The 21,459-nt window shown below is 40.8% G+C and overlaps 2 protein-coding genes across 2 annotated transcripts; both read right to left on the bottom strand.

Moving 5' to 3' along the window:
- Positions 1 to 112: 112 nt before the first annotated feature.
- Positions 113 to 10,144, bottom strand: LOC115134046 (fibroblast growth factor 23-like). Its single transcript, XM_029667612.2, has 3 exons — positions 9,811 to 10,144; positions 5,769 to 5,872; positions 113 to 5,607 (listed from the first exon to the last, which is right to left on the bottom strand). The coding sequence occupies exons 1-3, from the start codon at positions 10,016 to 10,018 to the stop codon at positions 5,230 to 5,232; spliced, it is 690 nt and encodes a 229-aa protein (XP_029523472.1). The 5' UTR covers positions 10,019 to 10,144; the 3' UTR covers positions 113 to 5,229.
- A 606-nt stretch (positions 10,145 to 10,750) lies between these two features.
- LOC115134047 (fibroblast growth factor 6-like) lies at positions 10,751 to 20,901 on the bottom strand. The gene is made up of 3 exons (XM_029667613.2): positions 20,040 to 20,901; positions 19,404 to 19,507; positions 10,751 to 14,683 (listed from the first exon to the last, which is right to left on the bottom strand). The coding sequence occupies exons 1-3, from the start codon at positions 20,347 to 20,349 to the stop codon at positions 14,507 to 14,509; spliced, it is 591 nt and encodes a 196-aa protein (XP_029523473.1). The 5' UTR covers positions 20,350 to 20,901; the 3' UTR covers positions 10,751 to 14,506.
- Positions 20,902 to 21,459: the final 558 nt, after the last annotated feature.

A 21,459-nucleotide genomic window follows, 5' to 3' on the forward strand; every position in this document is an offset into this window, starting at 1 on the left:
TTCAAATTAAAAAAATGCTGATAAATAAAGAACACTCTTTAAGAAACATTTTAAAAACACACTTGTTTATCCAGGCACAATGCCTTTTCGTATTACTTAAACTTTTGGCTGGTTTAATGTATTTCTTTATACATCTTATAACATCACATCTCCTTCTTGCAACTACTCATATCATGTTCTATCTGTTGTTGTCTTGAAAAAACAGAACTTCATGCTCATGAAAGGCTATTTGTGATTGACCAGTTTTACCTCTTGGAATCCAACCACAATGTTAATGAATGCTGGGTAACACTTTATATTAAGTTGTCTAAACCTATGTAGTAATACTGTAATTATACCAGTAATACATAGTAGTCAGGAGAGTAGGATAATTGCATTTTAATTGCATAGTAATTGAGTTTTTGCCTTTACAAAAGAGGGAGATGGACCGTTCCTCCTTCCACTGGCGTAATAACTAAAACCACTCAACCCCATTACTATGCTATTAGAAAACAACAATGTTGTGACTGTAGTAATTACAGCATTACTACTAATGTAAAGTGTTACCTAGAGCTGCATTGAAAGCAGTACGAACAAGGTGTGATTATGAACCTAGTGTGAAACAATTCTTTCAAATGCTATGTACATTAGTAATATGTCAGAATTAGTCATATTTAGATCTGTTTCCGTTTACACTAAACAAAAATATAAATGTAAAGTTTTGGTACCATGTTTCATGAACTGAAATAAAAGATCCCAGAAATGTTCCATATGCACAAAAAGCATATTTATTGTCAATTTGTTTACATCCCTGTTAGTGAGCATTTCTCCTTTGCCATGATAATCCATCCACCTAACAGGTGTGGCATATCAAGAAGCTAATTAAATGCCACGATCATTACACAGGTGCACCTTGTGGTGGGGACAATAAAAGGCCACTCTAAAATGTGCAGTTTTGTCACAGATGTCTCAAGCTTTGAGGGAGCGTGCAATTGGCATGCTGACTGCAGGAATATCCACCAGAGCTGCTGATAATTGAATATTAATTTCTCTACCACAAGCTGCCTCCAACGTTATTTTAGAGAATTTGGCAGTCCATCCAATAGGTTTCACAACCGCAGACCACGTGTAACCATGCAAGCCCAGGTCCTCCACATCTGGTTTCATCTGCGGGAACTTCTGAGATCAGCCACCCGGACTGCTGATGAAACTGTGGGTTTGCACAACTAAAGAATTTCAGAAACCATCTCAGGGAAGCTCATCTGGTTGCGCGTCATCCTCACCAGGGTCTTGACCTGAAGTTAGGTGTCGTAACCGATTTCAGTGTACAAATTCTCACCTTCGATGGCCACTGGCATGCTGGAGAAGTGTGCTCTTCATGGATGAATCCCGGTTCAACTGTACCAGGCAGACGGCAGACCGCGTGTATGGCGTCGTGTGGGCGAGTGGTTTGCTGATGTCAACATTGTGAACAGAGTGCCCCATGGTGGCGGTGGGGTTATGGTATGGGCAGGAATAAGCTACTGAAAGCAAACCCAATTGCATTTTATCGATGGCAATTTGAATGCACAGAGATACCGTGACGAGATCGAGGCCCATTGTCGTGCCATTCATTCATTGCCAGCACCTCATGTTTCAGCACAAGCATTTCACTACACCCGCAATATCATCTGCTAAACATGTGTATGTGACAAATAAAACGTGATTTAATTATGCAGCAACTTCACACAACCATTGAAGAGGATGAGACAACATTCTACAGGCCACAACAGCCTGATCAACTCTATGTGAAGGAGTTGTCACGCTACATGAGGCAAATGGTGGTCACACCAGATACTGGCTGGTTTTCTGATCCACACCACCACCTTTTTTAAAGGTATCTCTGACCAGATGCACATTTGTATTCACAATCATGTGAAATCCATAGATTAGGGCCTAATTTATTTATTTCAATTGACCGATTTACTTTTTGAACCATAACTCAGTAAAATCTTTGAAAATGTTGCATGTTGTTTATATTTTTGTTCAGTGTATATATTTTATGATAAGACAATAAGCATCCATACAAAATATTACACATTATAAATAACAATATGTGAATACATTTGAATAAATACATATTATATTGTGATGGCTCATTGCTTTTTCCTAATGGTGTCCAGCACCAGCTAACATTGGGTATGGTTTCAAATGACAGCAAAACACAACCTTGATATACACTACATGACCAAAGGTATGTGGACACCTGCTCGTCAAATATCTCATTCCAAAATCATGGGCATTAATATAAAGTTGGTCCCCCCTTTGCTGCTATAAACAGCCTCCACTCTTTTGGGTAGGCTTTCCACTAGATGTTGGATCATTGCTGTGGGAACTTGTTTCCATTCAGCCACAAGAGCATTAGTGAGGTCGGGCACTGATGTGGGGCAATTAGGCCTGGCTCGCAGTCGGCGTTCCAATTCAGCCCAAAGGTGTTTGATAGGGTTGAGGTCGGGGCACTGTGCAGGCCAGTCAAGTTTTTCCATACTGATCTCGACAAACCATTTCTGTATGGACCTCGCCTTGTATACAGGGGCATTGTCATGCTGAAAACAGGAAAGGGCCTTCCCCACACTGTTACCACAAAGTTGGAAGCACAGAATTGTCTAGAATGTCATTGTATGGGCTCCCGAGTGACGCAGCGGTCTACGGCACTGCATCTCAATGCTAGAGGCGACACTACAGACCCGGTTTCGATTCTAGGCTGTAACACAACCGGCTGTGATTAGGAGCCCCATAGGACGGCGCACATTCTGCCCAGCGTCGTTATGGTTTGGCCGGGGTAGGCCGTCATTGTAAATAAAAATGTCTTCTTAACGAACTTGCCTAGTTAAATAAGGGATAAATAAATACAAATACAAAATGCTGTAGTGTTAAGATTTCCCTTCACTGGAACTAAGGGACCTAGCCCGAACCGTGAAAAACCATCCCAGACCATTATTCCTCCTACACCAAACATTACAGTTGGCACTATGCATTGGGGCAAGTAGCATTCTCCTGGCATCTGCCAAAGCCAGATTAGTTTGTCGGACTGCCAGATGGTGAAGTGTGATTCATCACTCCAGAGAATGCGTTTCCACTGCTCCAGAGTCCAATGACGGCGAGCTTTACACCACTCCAGCCGACACTTGGCATGGTAAACTTAGGCTTGCATGCAGCTGCTCAGCCATAGAAACCCATTTCATGAATCTCCCGATGAACAGTTATTGTGCTGACGTTGCTTCCAGAGGCAGTTTGTAACTCGGTAGTGAGTGTTGTACCCGAGGACATGCAATTTTTATTCGCTACGCATTTCAGCGGTCCTGTTCTGTGAGCTTGTGGGGCCTACCACTTCGCGGCTCAGCCATTGTTGCTCCTAGACGTTTCCACTTCACAATAACAGCACTTACAGTTGACCGGGGAAGCTCCAGCAGGGCAGAAATGTGATGAACTGACTTGTTAGGAAGTTGGCATCCTATGACAGTGCCACGTTGAAAGTCACTGAGCTCTTCAGTAAGGCCATTCTACTGCAAATGTTTGTCTATGGAGATTGCATGGCTGTGTGCTCGATTTTATACACATGCCAGCAACGGGTGTGGCTGAAATAGCCAAACCCACTAATTTGAAGGGGTGTCCACTTACTTTTTTATATATAGTGTATTTACAATATTTAAACATTGTGAACATCCACCACAACCTATAGATTGACAACATATAGTAATACCATAACACATCCATTGAAAAATGGTCTTCAATTAATAGAAGTTACAATGCATTAATGCAATGTTGTATCAATTAATATTACCTTGTCAATTACAATAATTCATACAGAAATGTTGGTCCATTTTGACATACATAGCAAAATCTCATGCAAACAAATTATTGCCACATCAGGCTCAATGCCAAACCAGTTTAAAATGGTACTTTTTAAAGGGAGTTAAAAGGACAACATGACACTGGTTCAACCCAGGCGTTACCCAAAAAGGACAAATTATGTTTAATGTTGCCAAACAGGCCCCTCATCAACTGCTACTCAAACGTCTCTCTGTATGAATTGATATACGATTCTAAGTCATGTAGAAAAGGAAATGGGTGACCTGCCTCAACTTTTTATACGCTGTTATAAAAACAAGAAGTGCCCATTTCATAATGAGCCTGCATATTTTCAGGATGATTTGATTGGTTTTCTCTGTGTCAAGGATGAAAGTCCAAACTGTTTGAAAGTGTTTTGCAATGTAAATATTTAAAAAGTGCAGGGGCGGACTGGCCATCAGGCATTTCGTGAAACATTCCAGATGGGCCGGGTTGATTGTTTACCTCGTGGGCCTGCCTAACTTGTTTTTTTTTTGTGCAAAATGATCATCATCATCAGGCTAAGAATGGGGGCCACAAGGGGGAGAAAAAAAATTGGTCGCTGTCTGGGCCTTGAGGAAAGAAATGGGCCGGTGTGTTACAAATGCCAGGGCCGATTTCTGGTCCCAGTGAAAAAGTGCATCACACCCTTGCATATCCAAAGGGTTGGCTTCTCACTGCACTATACACATGGTCTCATCCACCCATTCTCATCCACTCATTAATGACCTTAAGAAGCACGACCTCAGCATATAAGCATGCAAGACTGTTTCTCATGATGCTCACTGATCAGCTTTCTAATTCACCTCCTTGTTTCAATCTAACGTGCTCCTTCTCAAGTTGTATTGTGACCCCTCCATCCAGACTACAATTCCAAAACCACAAACTCATGAGGATTGAGGCACTGGTGCATGGCATTACTGTATATCCCTTAATGTTATCTAGCAAAAAGTTTAAACATTTTCCAGACAAGCTTCAAATTCAAAGCTCATTTCTCTGGCCTTACGAGTCAAGCCATTGGCCAATGCTTCACTCTTTCTCTGCATTTTCCATTTTTTAAATATATTTTTAAGCTATTTTCTGACTTTATTGAACAGTTAGAGCAGGACTAGGCAACCTTTGTTCTGGAGTGACGCAAGGACTTGTTTTTGATATAACCAACTTGGAAGACCAGGTGTGTTGAATTTAGTCAATTAGCTCATTTGGTCTGGTGTGATGCCTAGTTGGGGCAAAATCCTGCAAGCACTCCAGGAACAAGGTTGCTTACCCCTAAGATAAAGAGAGAGGATGATAGTAGGGAAGATAGTAGGGAAAGAGAGAAGGCAGTAGGTTGGATTCAAACCTATGACAACACCGTAGACGTGTGCCGGAAGCATCTGCTTAGACCGCTAGACCACCCTGGGCCACTTTGTCTGCCTTTTGCACAGCCATTTTGGTAGGACTGCCTGGGCTATTGGAATGCAACACCCGCAAAGGGTCGTCACAAGAAGTGATGGTCTCCTTGGAAATGGCTCCAGCTCGTTCTTGGTCCTGTTGCATAGCCAGGTCCTGATCCTCCATGGAGTCTGCATCTGGGTTCTCCTGTTGGCTCCTCTTCCTTCTGTAAACCATGCGTCTCTTTAACAAGTCATACCCTTTCACAGGGATCTCAGCCCCTTCCAGTAGGAGCAACAGTCCATTGCTGGATGAATAGAACACGTCAACATGGTTCTCCATCCGCCTGTGCTGGAAAAGGCACTCTTTCCTGCTGAACATCATCTGGTAGGGAGTGACAACAGAAACACAACTTGAATGTCACATGAATAGGTTAAGTGATTCTACGGAAATTAATTACACAATGAATGTGAAGTGATTTGGGAGAGCAGATTTGACTGTTCCCAGAGTGGCCATCCATGGATGACTTGCCATGCAATACCTACAGAACTGAACCACTTATCCTCGACGTCGACACATAAGAAACGTTTACTTTTCAAGTCCAATATTGACACAAAGTCACTTGTCTCTGTTCTTATTGGGAGGACAACTATGGAAAAATTGAAAAAACATGTCACAATTTCATACTGTACATAGAGACAGACAATGGATTCCTTTTGGTAAATGATTAAACAATCCTAAATAAGGCACTTTGTTGAATTAGTTAATTTTGACATTATCTGTACAGTTGCTTTAGTTTGAGTGTGAAAACTTGAATGAAATCTGTATGTGAAATTAACTATAAAATAAAGCATACCCAGCTAGCACATAACGTTCTGAGAACCATATGTTTCTTAGAGCTTGGTGAGAGCGTGGCTGTCCTATGGTTATTTTGCAGACAACCTTCCCACAACTTTCTGAGAATGGTGCAGGATAGTAAGGCCGGGATGATACCAGTATCATAATATTTATTTTTCCAATGGCAAAAATGAAAACGCAGAGCAACACTCTTTAAAAACCTGCTGTATGTAAAATACTGTGTGCTATGGCTTGAAAATATAAAAATAAATGTGCCTCTGGATGACAACATAATGTTTTTTTCCAACATTAGGGCAGTTTTCCTAAATAAGTTAAAGCCGCTTCGTGTTTTGTTTCCTTGACGTATCAACCCCTACAGGGTAGTTGCTTCCCTTTGGAACATTCTCAACACACACACACTTGGAATATTCTCTAACAGTTCAGAAACAACATACAAATTATTCAAATCCAGACAGAAAATATTTACACAAGAAGCAATCTAATATCACACAGTCAAAACTCTGAGTTCACCATTCTGCATTAGAATGATTCAAAAATACAACAACAAAACATATCTAGGCACAGAAAAAAAAGTACAAAAAGTAAAGAGGCGATTTGTTTAGGCAAACAAATGAAATACAACTGTATTTACATTAAAAGGCTGAGCACCGGATAAAGTTGAAAAATATACATGTATAACCTATCATTTCCGTTCTCAGAGCGTTAATAAAACCTCTCAGGAAAAGGTTTAAGGAACCAGAGTAAAACGTTCTCAGAACCTTCCTGCAACTTAAAAATAAACGTTCCCAGAACAGTCCATTTTTACTTCTGCTCTCAGAATGTTAAAAAAATGTGTTTTACCGGTCAGAAAACATATGGCTTCGTTCCTGTGAAACAAACAGAGCTGCCAGAAAACATGTGGCGAGACAGCATTTGCCTTTTCAATCTGGTGGGGCAACACTTTCAAAGCAGCTGCACCGAACAAGTTTACCATATTCATTTGTTCACGCCATAGAAAAAAGTAGAAAATGTTTTGCAATGGAAAAGAAAGCAGGCGTTTCTTATTGGACAAGTTGACATAGTACCTCCCCTAATTAAAGCCTGTTTTCCTTGGTTTTGTCAAGTGTCCCTGAGATTTCACTGAGATTTCACGTGGTAACCCCCACACTCGCGGCAACAGGTGGGTTCAGTCACAGTGGTCTCCTAGCTACAGCGTCTCATCAACCATGTCTCCCGACAACTACATTTGATTTCACCAGCACTTGATTTCTTTCTTCGCTCCTCTCCTGGGCTTTCACTAGATAATACTGTCAAAGTCAAAATTGTCTATATCATAAAAATGTATGAAAACAAAAATGTGCTTCTTGGTCTTCATTTAAGGTTAGGCACAAGGTTAGCAGTGTGGTTAGGTTTAAAATCTGATTTAAGATGAGACATTTTTTAGGCAGGGTTTATAACTTTCTGGCTGTGTTAACTGATGACTGTCCCTCTCCTGCCTGCCTCATGAACAAACACAAATGTTCATGGAAATCAAGGTATGTGTTAATAAAAGCAGTTTAGTCATCCTCCAAAACTAGCTAGAATGATCCAATCTATAGCTAGCTAACAAAAACTAGTAGCTTTAGTAGTCTAGCTAGATATCTGCCCTTAAGCAAGGAAGTTAACCCCCAACAACAACTGCTCCCCGGGTGGTGGAGAAGGTGGAAAGTTTTAAGTTCCTCGGCGTACACATCACAGACAAACTGAAATGGTCCACTCACACAGACAGTGTGGTGAAGAAGGCGCAACAGCGCCTCTTCAACCTCAGGAGGCTTAAGAAATTTGGCTTGTCACCCAAAACCCTGACAAACTTTTACAGATGCACAATCAAGAACATCCTGTCGGGCTGTATCACAGCCTGGTACAGCAACTGCATCGCCTTCAACCGCAAGGCTCTCCCGAGGGTGGTGCGGTCTGCACACCTCATCACCGGGGGCATACTACCTGCCCTCCATGACACCTACACCACCCGATGTCACAGGAAGGCCAAAAAGATCATCAAGGACAACAACCACCCGAGCCACTGCCTGTTCACACCACTACTATCCAGAAGGTGAGGTCAGTACAGGTGGATCAAAGCTGGGACCGAGAGACTGAAAAACAGCTTCTATCTCAAGGCCATCAGACTGCTAAACAGCAATCACTAACTCAGAGAGGCTGCTGCCTACACTGAGACCCAATCACTGGCCACTTTAATAAATTGATCACTAGTCAATTTATACAATGCACTCTAAATAATGCCACTTTAATCATGTTTACATATCTTACATTACCGATATCACATGTATATACTGTATGTTATACCATCTATTGCACCTTGCCTATGACGCTCTGCCATCGCTCATCCATATACTTACATGTACATATTCTCATTCACCCCTTTAGATGTGTGTGTATTAGGTAGTTGTTGGGGAATTGTTAGATAACTTGTGAGATATTACTGCACTGTCGGAACTAGAAGCACAAGCATTTCGCTACACTCGCATTAAACATCTGTAGGTGACAAATAACATTTGATTTGACATGGACGTCGATTAAGGCAGGCTTCCCGCCCCTCTCTGATTCAGGGGGGGTTAGGTTAAATGCAGAAGACACATTTCGGTGGAATGCATTCAGCTAGCTAAATGTGTATGGCACAGTCCCATAGTCAAAGCATAGATGAATTGGGAAGATACGTCATCTATAATAATAATATTTTGACATAACCTACGAATAGGACCCATAGTTTTACCTGACTTGGGCCCAGTTTCCCAAACGCATTTAAAGGCTACGTTCATCATTAGAACCGTCGTAGGAGCATCCTTAGATCTCTGAGCCGTTTCCTAAAACCAACGTTACTAAAGTTGCTCTTGAAAAACACTCGTTATTTAATGGCCGCCTCAGACTACTCGAACAGCTATGTACGTTGTGAATGTCTTTTTGACTTTCTGCGTCTCTTTATACACAAGATCTCAGTTAAACACAAAATCAAGATGTTTGTCTTTATGTGATTGACGATTAACTTTAGTGACTACAAATACAAAGCTGCCCATTTCTTTGCAAAACAAGTGAAGGACATAAAGACACTTTAAATGAAAACCCAGATGGCTGTATTAAAAGTAATACAGTATAGGCTACATAGACCTATATATTTGAATAATATTATGTTAATGAAATGTAGTTTTATTTAACTATTTGTACACTACTTTCTGTAATGTTGGCCTGAATATATTTAATGGTGTAACGTGTGCCAAATCTGGATTTAGTGCATTGTTATAGGGTAAGCATAAGAATAAACCGCCTCAATATTTGTAGTCATATGTGATATCTCTAGGAGCTGTTATGTCATCAGTATTGTGGAAAACTCAAATATTAAACTAAGATTGGAAAGGGAGATCCGAGAGCAGTGTTCGTTCTTCTGATCCTATCAGTATCAACACATTTAGCGAACATGCTTTTTGCGTGGTGTTTTGGGAAACGCATGCAGTAGGAAATATGCATTGTTGAAACCTAGGCTTACTAATGTTTTATCACTATCGGGAAACCGGGCCCAGGTCATGAGATCAGGAAAAACTCCAGGCCCCTGAAAAGACACGTAATACTTTTGTCACACCACTTTAGAACCGGTGGTGCTACATCTGAACCAAAAATGTACATTCCCACAACTTCCAAGGAACCAAATGTGCTAGCTGGGTAGTATGAAAGTAGTTCATTAAAGAAAAATACACTTACCGAGAGAGTTTGTGAAGATGGCTTTCTTTACATGTCCATTCAAATCCACCTTCCATAAATAATGTCCTGTATCGACAGACTCGGAGCGCGCGAGGATTCCTTTGATTGTCCTGTGCGGCGGCGACAGGTCTAGGTGTACAGGGAAACAATTGACCGGAATGGATTGTTGTAGAGCGGCCAGCCAGATCACGACTAGAGCCGGTTGCATGTTGGGGAAATGTGCCGGTTCACACGGTAATCCTGAGGTGCTCAAGGTGCAGTGTTAAACACAATTGACCGGAACAGAGGCCACAGATTCAATTTGAAGACTGACAGCTCCGTAACTGGCCCAACCCTGTCGAGACTTTTTTGGCTGACCGGATGTGAAATTGAGTTTCATGAAAAGTTTGAGGTTAAATAACACGGCTAACAATACATTATGCTCGCTCTAACCTATGCAAAAAACAGGTGTCAAGCTCAACAGAATATTGTATGTGCGGGAAATTATGTATGTATTATATAATCGTGTAGCCTACATTTCCAGGGAATTTCACCACCGCCCCTCACTTTAAAGGTTAAAGGTAACTGGCCCATATGCCATTCCTGCTCTCTGATAATCGCCTTCACGGTGGTTTGGGTGAACCATATTCTTCCCAAAACGTGGCCATATCTATTTTTGCCAGAAGGGGGAGCCCCAGCTTCACATATATCAAAGGAATTTGAGTGTGTTGAGAATTGCAGTATAGTCCTTGAAATAGTTACATTTATTTATCAACTGCCACAAATAAACATGTAAACCGCTGGCATATTTTGTCTTGAGTACTGTATTACCTACCTACTTCTCAATATAAAATACTCAGGGTGGCCTTGACCAAATCAACACATAGGAGGTTAAATCATTCTAAATCCAGTTCACAATTGACATACACCACAGGCATAAAATAACAACAACAATAACAACCCATATAAAACATGTTTTATTATTCATTCAGGAATACAGTTGACTGCTGTGCACAGCACATACGTACAAAAATAAAAGGAAAACCATTTTTAGTATATTAGCATTCTTACTCGTCATATCATATTTTTTAAGAAACAAATGATTGGAGAAGTCTGTTATTTCAAACTAATTTACAATCATTTCAATAAATCGGAACTAAGGCAGAAGGTGAGGTATATGTTAAAAAAGAGGAGGGGGATTCAGAAGGAAGCACACTCCCCTCAGTGCAGGAATAGAAAACTGAGAGAACTCAAACTTAGGCTGCCGATACACAGGGACACACACTGAATCGCTACCACCACTCCCTTATCCACTACCACCCATAGCACCTTTTCACAAGTTGGAGAGCCTGCAACGCACTGTATTGTAAGTTACTGTAGGCTTGAACACCATTTGAGTATCTAACACTCTTTAAGCAGCTTTAATACATTTGGTACAAAGACCTATGGTCAGGACTAACAGGTGGACACTGAACCAGGTGCCAGTCATGACATGAGAAGCCATTGTGACAGAGGCACAATTCTCACACTTCCAAATATCTATTTCAGTTCACGTATTTGCATGTTGTCATGATAGTGTCCTTTTGCCCATATGAAAAAAAAGAATGATAAGGATGTTGTTATCAAAACAAATATTATTCACATTTCATGTCTTATTATGATGACATTGTGGGGAGAAGAAAGGATGGAAGATAGGATGTTGCACCATCCAAATTCAATAAACCATGAATCCTGCTGTTATCATCCCAGACGAACACATGCAAGACAGTGGAAAAGCTTGTTTTCATTCATTCCTCAATTACTGATCATCATCCTGAATAGGTAGGTGGTGGTGAAGACATTTTTCAGTTCCATTGTGACAATGAAAGTGGGCTTGATCTGGTGCTAGCTGTAGAGATGATTCTACTTGGCAGACTGAGCAACACTTTTAACTTGCATAACTATTACAGTAGCTATATCTCCTGGGAGGATGATTGTTCAAGCAACAGCACTACTAGTTATCCATATAAAATCGTGTTTTGTCTCATAACGGTTCAAATCCAAAACAGCCTTTGTGTTACATATTTTCATTGTCTGCCATCCTCCTTGATTGAAATAGCGCCTAGCTAGCACATCAATACAATTTCAGCTTGGTGAATTGATGTGATTGGAACTTTGCTTTCTCTTTGGCTGTGGCAAATATGGAGTATGATGACTGTTGACAATGAAATGAAACACTAGCCACTTTAATGATGTCTCCGTATCTTGCATTACTCATCTCATATGTGTAAACTGTACTCTATACTATTCTACGGTATCTTAGTCACTTTGTTTGTAAATATGTTTGTAAATGTTTGTAAATATGTATATACTGTACTCTATACTATGCCACTGTATCTTAGTCCAATGCCTCACTGACATATATGTATATATATTCTTAATCCATTCCTTATTTAGATTTACGTGTATTTTGGGTATATGTTGTGAAACTGTTAAATATTACTTGTTAGATATTACTGCACTGTCGGAGCTAGAAGCACAAGCATTTCGCTACACCCACAATAACATCTGCTAAACATGTGTATGTGACCAATACAATTTGATTTGATTTGACACAGATGCTTCCTGTGTTCCATCACAACCAGACACTGCGTCAAGCCTCAGCCTGTCTCTTCTTACTACTGTAAGTACTTGTGTGTGGGTAAGTACCATCTCACATCCATTTTACAGTGAGCTACCAATGCTGTGTTGGAAGTAGAATTTAACAGGCGTGAAGTTAAAGTTTGGTAAAAGAGGTCAAAGATGACCTTTCCTGTGTATTTTACTCAGACACACCAAACATACTTATAGCATTGTAATAGCCAAAGGTAAATCTTTAAATCAGATTATGCCACTCCATTCCCAATAAATCCATGCTCATTGGTGACCAGTCAAAGAGAGATACAGAATCAAACCACTTACAACTAAAAATCACCTTATGTCATTCATGCAAGGTTTTCATTGAGCTACACACCATTCATAAATAAATAAAGGAATAACGGAGCGAACGTAGGGCAAAGAGGCGTCAAAGGGGCAAAGTGATACTGGTGAACCTGAACACCATGTGCTTAGACACAGTGAAAGAGGTCTATGACTCTGACCTTGTACTAAAATGGCTTCGGGTGGGAGAGGAAGGATACTTCTGGAATCTCAAGACTGTTGTTGAACAAAGGGTTTTACAGTGTCAACTGGCCGAGGGGGGTCTGCTCAGGTACAGTATTCGAGGAGGAGAGCAAGCAAGCATTGACTTCAAACATCACTACTGGAAGCCTTTGGTGAATTGCTTTGAGACATTGCTTCTGTTTTTCTTCCACACAAGATCTTACAACTTAATAACCAGTTTAAACAATAAAAGAGAGAAACAGGTACATATGAGTACAATCCTTATTATAAAAGAGAGAAACAGGTACATATGAGTACAATCCTTATTATTATCTAAATATCAGATATTAGACATAATAGCCAGATTGTGATACCTGAAATGTTGTTAGCACATCTTAATTGCGTGAAATAATGATCCCTTCTCAAAAAATGTAATAGGAATATTTACATATTTTTCTAATTAATGTAGCAGACCCTCATTTACAGAGTGAACGTGAAAACAAGCACTATTTATGCAGCTCAACGTTTACTGCAGAAATGGAGATACTGTAAAAGTGCTAACATTTTTTTTCAAACCGGCAGATAAGTTAAGGTTTCAACCCTCATCAGTTTAAAAAACGAATCAAACTGTTTGATCGATCGATACAGCAGTCTCCCAGTTAGTCCACACCAGACACACACACATTTCAATCTGGTCTAAACATCCAGCCATTTCACACTCAGCCTCATAAAACCCTCCAGCCTCATAAAAAACAGGATTGTCAAAGTTCTCCTAGCATGGTGGGTCTCCAGTTCTAGCTTCCCACATCAATGGCTGTGAGCTCCTGAGGGGTCCGTCCTGTCCAACACAGTCTCAATTACTTAACTGATCTAAATTTGGAAAGAAAATAAACTGAAGATACTTTTGGCCCTCTAGGAATTGGGCTAAAGCCCCCCGGAGTCACTGAGGGAGTGATGACTTGCGTGTCATCCCTATTTCTGACTGAGGGGAGCGTTTCTCACATGCAAGGGAAGGAGCCACAAGTAGGAATCAAAGGCAACCACCCCCTCATCACAAAGCAAGGAAACAAATATTTGGTGAGTGCTCTAGTTGCCCTTACTAGACAATGATATAATGTTGACACAGATTATGGAAAATGTTTAGTTCTTGATGGATAATGACAAAAGTTCAAAGTAAACAGGCATTCTTCTCAGTAGAAATATCATGCACACATTATTTCATTTGGGAAATGGCGCTTTGAGGTAATAAAAAAGTATCCATTTCACTTCTAGATGCTGAGATGAGCGGTCATCTACTGACAGGGCAAGGTCTCCACCATTTATGTATGGCAAGCACCCATTCAAAGTGAAGGGGACAGATGAAGCTTCTCCACTCCTTATATAATACTGATAAAATAATAAGCAGCAATTAATGGCATATCCGTAAGTTCTAATACAAAGTAAGCTACCGAAATATACATATAAAGACTGAATAAATACTATCATATAGTGGTATTTCTTTCTTTTTCAATCCATTTGTATTGGTGTATACAGTATAATGTTACCTGGACAACAATCCACATGTGCAAATAAGTGAGTTATTGCCTGCCAGTTTTGCTCATATTCGGGGGAGGAAGTGTGTCACAGTCATGGCAGTGGTGGCCTTTTTGCCTCTCTTCAGACGGCCATGTTTGCTGAGAGCAATGTAGGAGCCTCTGTAAACGGAAGACTCATAGGCGTTGTAGTTGTTTGGCAGCATGCTCTCTCTGAACTTGCACTCATCATGGAAGACTGTCTGAAAATAACAAAGGAGAAAAGGTCAAAGAAAATGTATGGCCAAGTTAAGTTTCAGTTACCAGTTTTATACAGTTGTACAAGTTGCACTGAAAAATACATGCCATGCATACATTTCATCCTCACCCAGAATTAGTTCACATGTATAGTAGGGGAGCCATGCACTAACATATTGTAGCAAATTTGGGGTTGATGGAAGAACCTGTAAACCTTTGTCTCTGAAGCCTAGCACATATCTTGCTCCATCCAAAATTCATAATAAACTAAATTGTTTATCATGTATGTTCTTGAGGGGATATCTAACCAAAATTGCAGCATGTTCTCTTTTTTATTGAAAACTACAATAAAAAATTGAAATTGACTGATATAATCCTGAAATATCAGAATCAGACAACAAAAAATGCACTGTGCATGTTGCTGTTTTGGAGGGGTTTACACATGCTATTGGGAGCATGCTAACAGGGACCTTACCGACCACTCCCATAGTTTGTGCTGATGAAGACAATACTAAGCTGCAGCTAACTGAACAAAAACAAATGTTGGTTTACTAACTCCTATAGACTACAGGTCTCTAGACTTATTTATGTGTAGTAATAAGTAAACGTGAACTAGCCTTTTAAAACATCAATGAATGTGTATCACACACAGGTAGCACTGCTGTACAACTGATTTCTCACCCATATGGGGTAATTAATTAGCCTATTAACCAATGAATTATTAGTGCAATAATTAAAGAAATTATCTAGTACTTTTGTATACTTTTTAGCCAGTAGTTCTGAATGTATCACTCACGAACCAAAAGTGGTCCCTGAAAATTGCGTACAACGTCACACATGTGCACCATGTAATTGCGCTCTCTCTCTCTACTGTGTCCACTGGGCTGTGCAACCTCATTGGATAACGCTTGGCAGTCCTCTTGCTAGCTGTCGATCAAATGCTTGAGGGGCTGAAGCTCATTGGTTAAAACTCGAATTGCTAGGGGGCTGGCCTACATTGCATGAAATGTAGGGAAAATGGCACAACACAGCTTCAAGAAAACAGTTACTTTCAAACTAGAGATTTCGTGGCTAATTGAGGTAAGGCAGTAATTCTGATCATAGATTATGCATGCATGAACTACACATTGACACATCCAGCCCAAAGCGAGAGGTTTAAAAATACTTTATTAGTTACCAAAATACCAGAGTATGTCTTAAATGTAAACGTGTTGTTAATTGCATGCACTATGTAACTGTATCCTTTCGGTGATGCTCATTGATGCGCAATTGGAAAGCTGTATGGACCTTCTTTTGCTCACCTTGCAAGTTGTTCATTGTGAATCGTATTTGTCTATCCTGATAAACATTTCACAAATAATCTTTTTCAGAGTATTATTTTTCTGACAATTTCTGCAATAATAAGTTGTGAAAAGATAGCATGTGCTGGGACTATCGACAAGACGGGGAGCTGATGAAGTCTGTCAGATACCCTAATACAGTGGTCTCCAACCTTCGAGGGCTAATAAAAAATAAAAAAACTTTTTTTTCTAGCTTTCAAATAGGCACATTCTTTCCTTCTCTCTGCAACTCTTTCTGGGTCCTTGGGGCACAAGATAAAGTAGTGCATTGTTTTCTGTCAATATACCTGGAAGAATAATAGTTAATCAACAACTCTAAGGAGGCCCTATAAAATCTGTATTTTTTTTTCTCCAATTCTGTTTTATATTTTCCCAAATGATCTTTTCTCAGTTTTCTTTTTCCTGGTTTTCGATGTTTTTTGTTTTTAACTCTCAAATGTACAATTGTTCATAGAGAACCAACAAAATTGGAACGTTCTGAGTCCATGTTAATGCTTAAATCACATCAGAAGACAATTTTGGGGGGGTCTAGTAGAAAACAAACACATTTTGATTCGAGTGTAATTCCCCTTTAATTGCGCATCTGGCCCCTTTAATTACGCATCTAGCAAGCGAGTGATGTGTCATCTAACGAGCCGGTCTAGCATGGTTGTGTACTGCTGCTGCTCATTTCATTGCAAAGTTTGCAAATAACACATAATAGATACAAATACTTACTCATGATATACTTCTACCAGATAATTCTACTTTGCCGTTAACATTTAATTGAGAAGGTTTTGGGGAAAGTATTTCTGTCAAAATCACGTCAACTGGCTACACACGGAGTGATAGACAAACGCGCGCACCACAGACAGACAGGGGCAATATTGCTGGAAATTAATTGGCAGATATTGTGTTAGGTTTGGCCAATAGTGGCTAACCTGGGGTGGGATAATGTCAATGTTGCGTTGATTAGATAGTAGGCTAGCTGGGAACTTGCGGTGTCTGATACTTGTGAGAACACGTGAAAATTGCATGTATACTGAACAAAAATATAAACGCAACATGGAAAGTCTTTGTTCCATGTTTCATGAGCTGAAATAAAAGATCTCAGACATTTTTCATACACATAAAAATCTTCTTCTCAAATGTTGCGCACTAATTTGTTTACATCCCTGTTAAGTGAGCATTTCTCCTTTGCCTAGATAATCCATCCACCTGACAGGTGTGGCATGTCAAGAAGCTGATTAAACAGCAAGATCATTACACAGGTGTACCTTGTGCTGGGAACAATAAAAGATGACTCAGTTTTGTCACATAACACAATGCCACAGATGTCTCAAGTTTTGAGAGAGCGTGCAATTGGCATGCTGATTGCAGGAATGTCCACCAGAGCTGTTGCCAGAGAACTGAGTGTTAATTTCTCTACCATTAGCCGCCTCCAACATCATTTTAGAAAATTTGGTAGTATATCCAACAGGTCTCCAACCACAGACCACATGCAACCATGCCAGCCCTGGACCTCCACATCTGGTTTATTCATCTGTAGGATCGTCTGAGACCAGCCATCTGACAGCTGATGAAACTGTGGGTTTGTACAACCAAAGAATTTCTGCACAAACTGTCAGAAACCATCTCAGGGAAGCTAATCTGGGTGCTTATTTTCCTGACTGCAGTTCGGCATCATAACCGGTTAGGTTATGGTATGGGCAGGGAGAAGCTACTGGACAACGAACACAATTGCATTTTATCAATGGCAATTTGAATGCACAGAGATACCACGACAATACTCTGAGGACATTGTCGTGCCATTCATCCGCCGCCATCACCTCATGTTTCAGCATGATAATGCATGGCCCCATGTATCTGTACACAATTCCTGGAAGCTGAAAAAGTCCCAGTTCTCCCATGGCCTGCATACTCACAAGACATGTCACCCATTGAGCACTTTGGGATGCTCTGGATCGACATGTACGACATCGTGTTCCAGTTCCAGGAAAATATCCAGCAACTTCGCACAGCCATTGAAGAGGAGCTGGACAACATTCCACAGGCCACAATCCACAGCCTGATCAACTCTATGCGAAGGCAATGTGTTGCGCTGCATGAGGCAAATGGTGGTCACACCATATATTGAATGATTTTCTGATCCACACCCCTACCTTTCTGTCACCTACAGAGGCATATCTGTATTCCCAGTCATGTGAAATCCATAGATTATGGCCTAATGAATTTATTTAAATTGACTGATTTCCTTAAATGAACTCTAACTCAGTAAAATCTTTGAAATTATAGCATATGTTTTTGTTGAGTGTAGTTTCAGAATTGTTTGGTGAGCTACTCACAGGTGGGCAGTGAGCTACTGGTAGCTCTTGATTGACCTGTTGGAGACTAACTCAAGCCTAACTCAAAACTATTTGTTCAACATCCATAGTCAGAGGATGCACTTCACTCAAGCCCCATTTATACCTGGTTCTAATTTGCATTTTTTGTCCTGATTTTGCCCACATTTGTAGACAGGTGTAGACAATCAAAAGACACATTGTGATCTGATTGTGGTCAGATCATCCTGCCCACCACCGGAGGTAGTCAGTCACACATTGTGTCTGGAAATCGTACAAGTGTAGACAGATCTGGACAGAGAAACCATTTTAAATCCTAATTATTTTGCCCTCTAAAATCATTGACAGGAGGCACCATTAACTGATTACATCAATATGTGTCTTACAATAAAGAAATATTATTTTGAAATAATAGCTGTGAAATCATGTGCATAAGTGAAGGGACCAGCAAATCTGGTCACAATGCAGACACAGTGGACAGATAAGACACATTTTAATATAATGTGTACACACATTTCTGGAAATGTGGGCACAATCAGAATGTATATAAGATCAGGACAAAGGTCCCATATTAGCACCAGGTATAAACGGGGCTTCAGTGATAGGCATAACCTACAAATGTAACCTAACATGTAAATAATATTCATATTTAATGGACGAATTTCATATGGTCCCAAGTCACGATGGCAGGTTATGGAGTGTCGGGGGGCTTTCCCCCGCACGCAGGGCCATATTACAGAGCGTGACAAAATGATGCGTCTGCTAACCTCATCATTATTGCCCAAGGCAAGTCGACCATGAACAGGCCCCTAGCTCATTTGCTGCCTACAATTAAATACGAACGCATAATAAGGGTAAACATATATATGAACCATAAAAAATACCATTACCAATAGCATTCCACTAGCATATATCTTATCACATAATTCACAGCACATGATAGGCACACCCAATATCTTTAAATTACATGCAAATAAAACCCGATCAGTCAAAATAGCAAATGCCACGCGGAACCATTCAAACAGATATTGCAGGACAATAAATGTAATACTGAGCATACCTACCGTTCCGTATAACCTTCCTCGGCCATTCATTGCGACAAACAGCTCACTTCTCACACCATACAAGCTAACCACTCCTCGCTCTACCGTTGAGATCTCTAATAGACCTAATTGAACAAAATACCAAATATTAGATATTGGAAAAACACATCCGATCAGATTGGCACAAAATATGTTTCGAAATGGTTGTAGGCTAGGCTATAGCTAGGATGTGCTCTACGTCTGTGGGTGTAACCTTGCAGGTTGCTACGCATGATGCTGAGTCTTTGTTCTATATACATTCCCACATTCAATTTTCGATATTTGCTCAGTTTAGGCTATCGTGTAATAATTGCCCTTCTGGACGTGTGCGGTGTCGGTGACTGTTCGTTTCTGGGCCGCTGTAGGAGCCAGTGTAAAAATAAGTTGTTGTCTAAGTACGTCCATACATTCATGTCATGTTTGAGCTTAGGGAGATATTTAGCACTGGTGGATAGTGTTTTTAATAGATCTGTCTTTGCTCTAGAAGTCATTCAATGTTCCCTTCGCGTCTTATGACACATCGTGCAAAATATGGGCTATAGGCTCTGTTAGATGCATAATTATTGACGACCCCCTTTATGTGATGTCTATTGTATTACATCTGTGGAAGCAACTCACTGTACTGGTTTTCATTATGTACACCATTTATCCTGCCGTCTGGGAGGACCTGGAGGTGAAACCCGATGCCCACGTTGCAGTAGAGCCTCCGCACTCTTTTGATACCTAGCAAATAGTCACTCTCCCAGTTCAGGTCCGATCTCTCCCCCGAGATGCCCAGAATGGAGCGGGAGAAGAGGGTCTCCCATCTTTTCTCCAATAAAGTTGCATTTGTCCTGCTTGGAATAGGATATGATGACACAATCCCGACTAGGTACCCCAAGAGAACAATCGCAGTCAACGTCCAGTGCGTGCTGGCCTCGTAGGACATACTGATGAGGAGCCTTTGGGCAATGGCCTTCCGGTTTACCTTCGGGGCACGTGGTCAAAATTAATGGCCCTAAAAATACCACTCTTCTTGTTTTTCTTCCTTCGGCATGCTGGCAGTGGATTATTTTTGGAACGCAAGTCTGAACTCTGGGTATGAAACAAGAGCCCCGGTGCAGAGGGGTAGAAATAGGAGAGTGCGCGGCAGAGCTTGAGGTGGTGGCGGTGATGATTACCATGTTTTGCAGCTCCGCGCCTCTCTCTCTCTGTAGGCAACGCAGGCCGTGGAGAAAACCACTCACCAAAACTCTGTTTCACCTTGCCAGGCTATCGCATATCTAGATGACGTCATGCTGACTTCACCGCTGCCTGGTTGAACAATACAAGGGCCGAGGATGGAGAGAGTGAAGTTGCGAGCAAGAAAAGAGTCGCTGAACTGCAGTGCCTTGTCTGTGGAGAGTTCAACGGAACACTGTCACAGCGCCCGTGAAACCAAGGAAGGGAGAGACCTCATTGGGTGGCGTTAAGCAACTGCGGGACATGGTGGACACTTTGGCAGCTCCCAAATTGGGTCGGTGGTCATATGTCTGACAGGCTGCTTCCTTATTTAGAAGGAAGGTGTAAAAACAGTCCACTTGTCACCGGAGAGCAATGGCACCCTTGCAGGCCACATCCTATGCTGCTTGTTTATTAAGGCTGGGCCTAGTGCGCAATTCGGTTACCCCGAAACGTCTCTCATAGCCTATTCCTTCCCCTTGCCTGAAACATAAAAGCATATCATATTTTCTTTGTAATGCCACCACGGAGCATGCCTATACGTCAATTGATTATATACAGTTGCGCGCTTCCACCGGACCCCTTAACACATGTCATCCATTTGGTTGGAAATTCCGATGGAAGGCGCTATTTCCAAAGGTTTTAATAACTGTGCTTCATACGCAACCACCATTGACCATAGTTCAAATCATTTTCACAAATTGTACAAAGTTGTTCTTAGTGACATACAACATCTCAGACAAGCATTTTACAATGCAGTACATTTATTTGTATACAAATATATTTGGAGACTGCACATTGATACCCAATCTGGATTTATAATAAAAATGATTCGATT

The sequence above is a fragment of the Oncorhynchus nerka genome, linkage group LG9a, assembly GCF_034236695.1.
Source record: "Oncorhynchus nerka isolate Pitt River linkage group LG9a, Oner_Uvic_2.0, whole genome shotgun sequence".
Classification (NCBI taxonomy): domain Eukaryota; kingdom Metazoa; phylum Chordata; class Actinopteri; order Salmoniformes; family Salmonidae; genus Oncorhynchus; species Oncorhynchus nerka.

Bases quoted from the DNA above. Each gene is read 5' to 3' on its own strand.
- LOC115134046 (XM_029667612.2), bottom strand. From the start codon at position 10,018: ATGCAACCGGCTCTAGTCGTGATCTGGCTGGCCGCTCTACAACAATCC. The intron at 5,873-9,810 runs GTAAGTGTATTT...ATTTTTCCATAG, and splicing joins CATCTTCACAAACTCTCTCG to TTGTCCTCCCAATAAGAACA. The intron at 5,608-5,768 runs GTAGGTATTGCA...ACTCCCTACCAG, and splicing joins AGGATAAGTGGTTCAGTTCT to ATGATGTTCAGCAGGAAAGA.
- LOC115134047 (XM_029667613.2), bottom strand. From the start codon at position 20,349: ATGTCCTACGAGGCCAGCACGCACTGGACGTTGACTGCGATTGTTCTC. The intron at 19,508-20,039 runs GTGAGTTGCTTC...TTGTTCAATTAG, and splicing joins ACATAATGAAAACCAGTACA to GTCTATTAGAGATCTCAACG. The intron at 14,684-19,403 runs GTAGGTATGCTC...TGTTATTTTCAG, and splicing joins GAGGAAGGTTATACGGAACG to ACAGTCTTCCATGATGAGTG.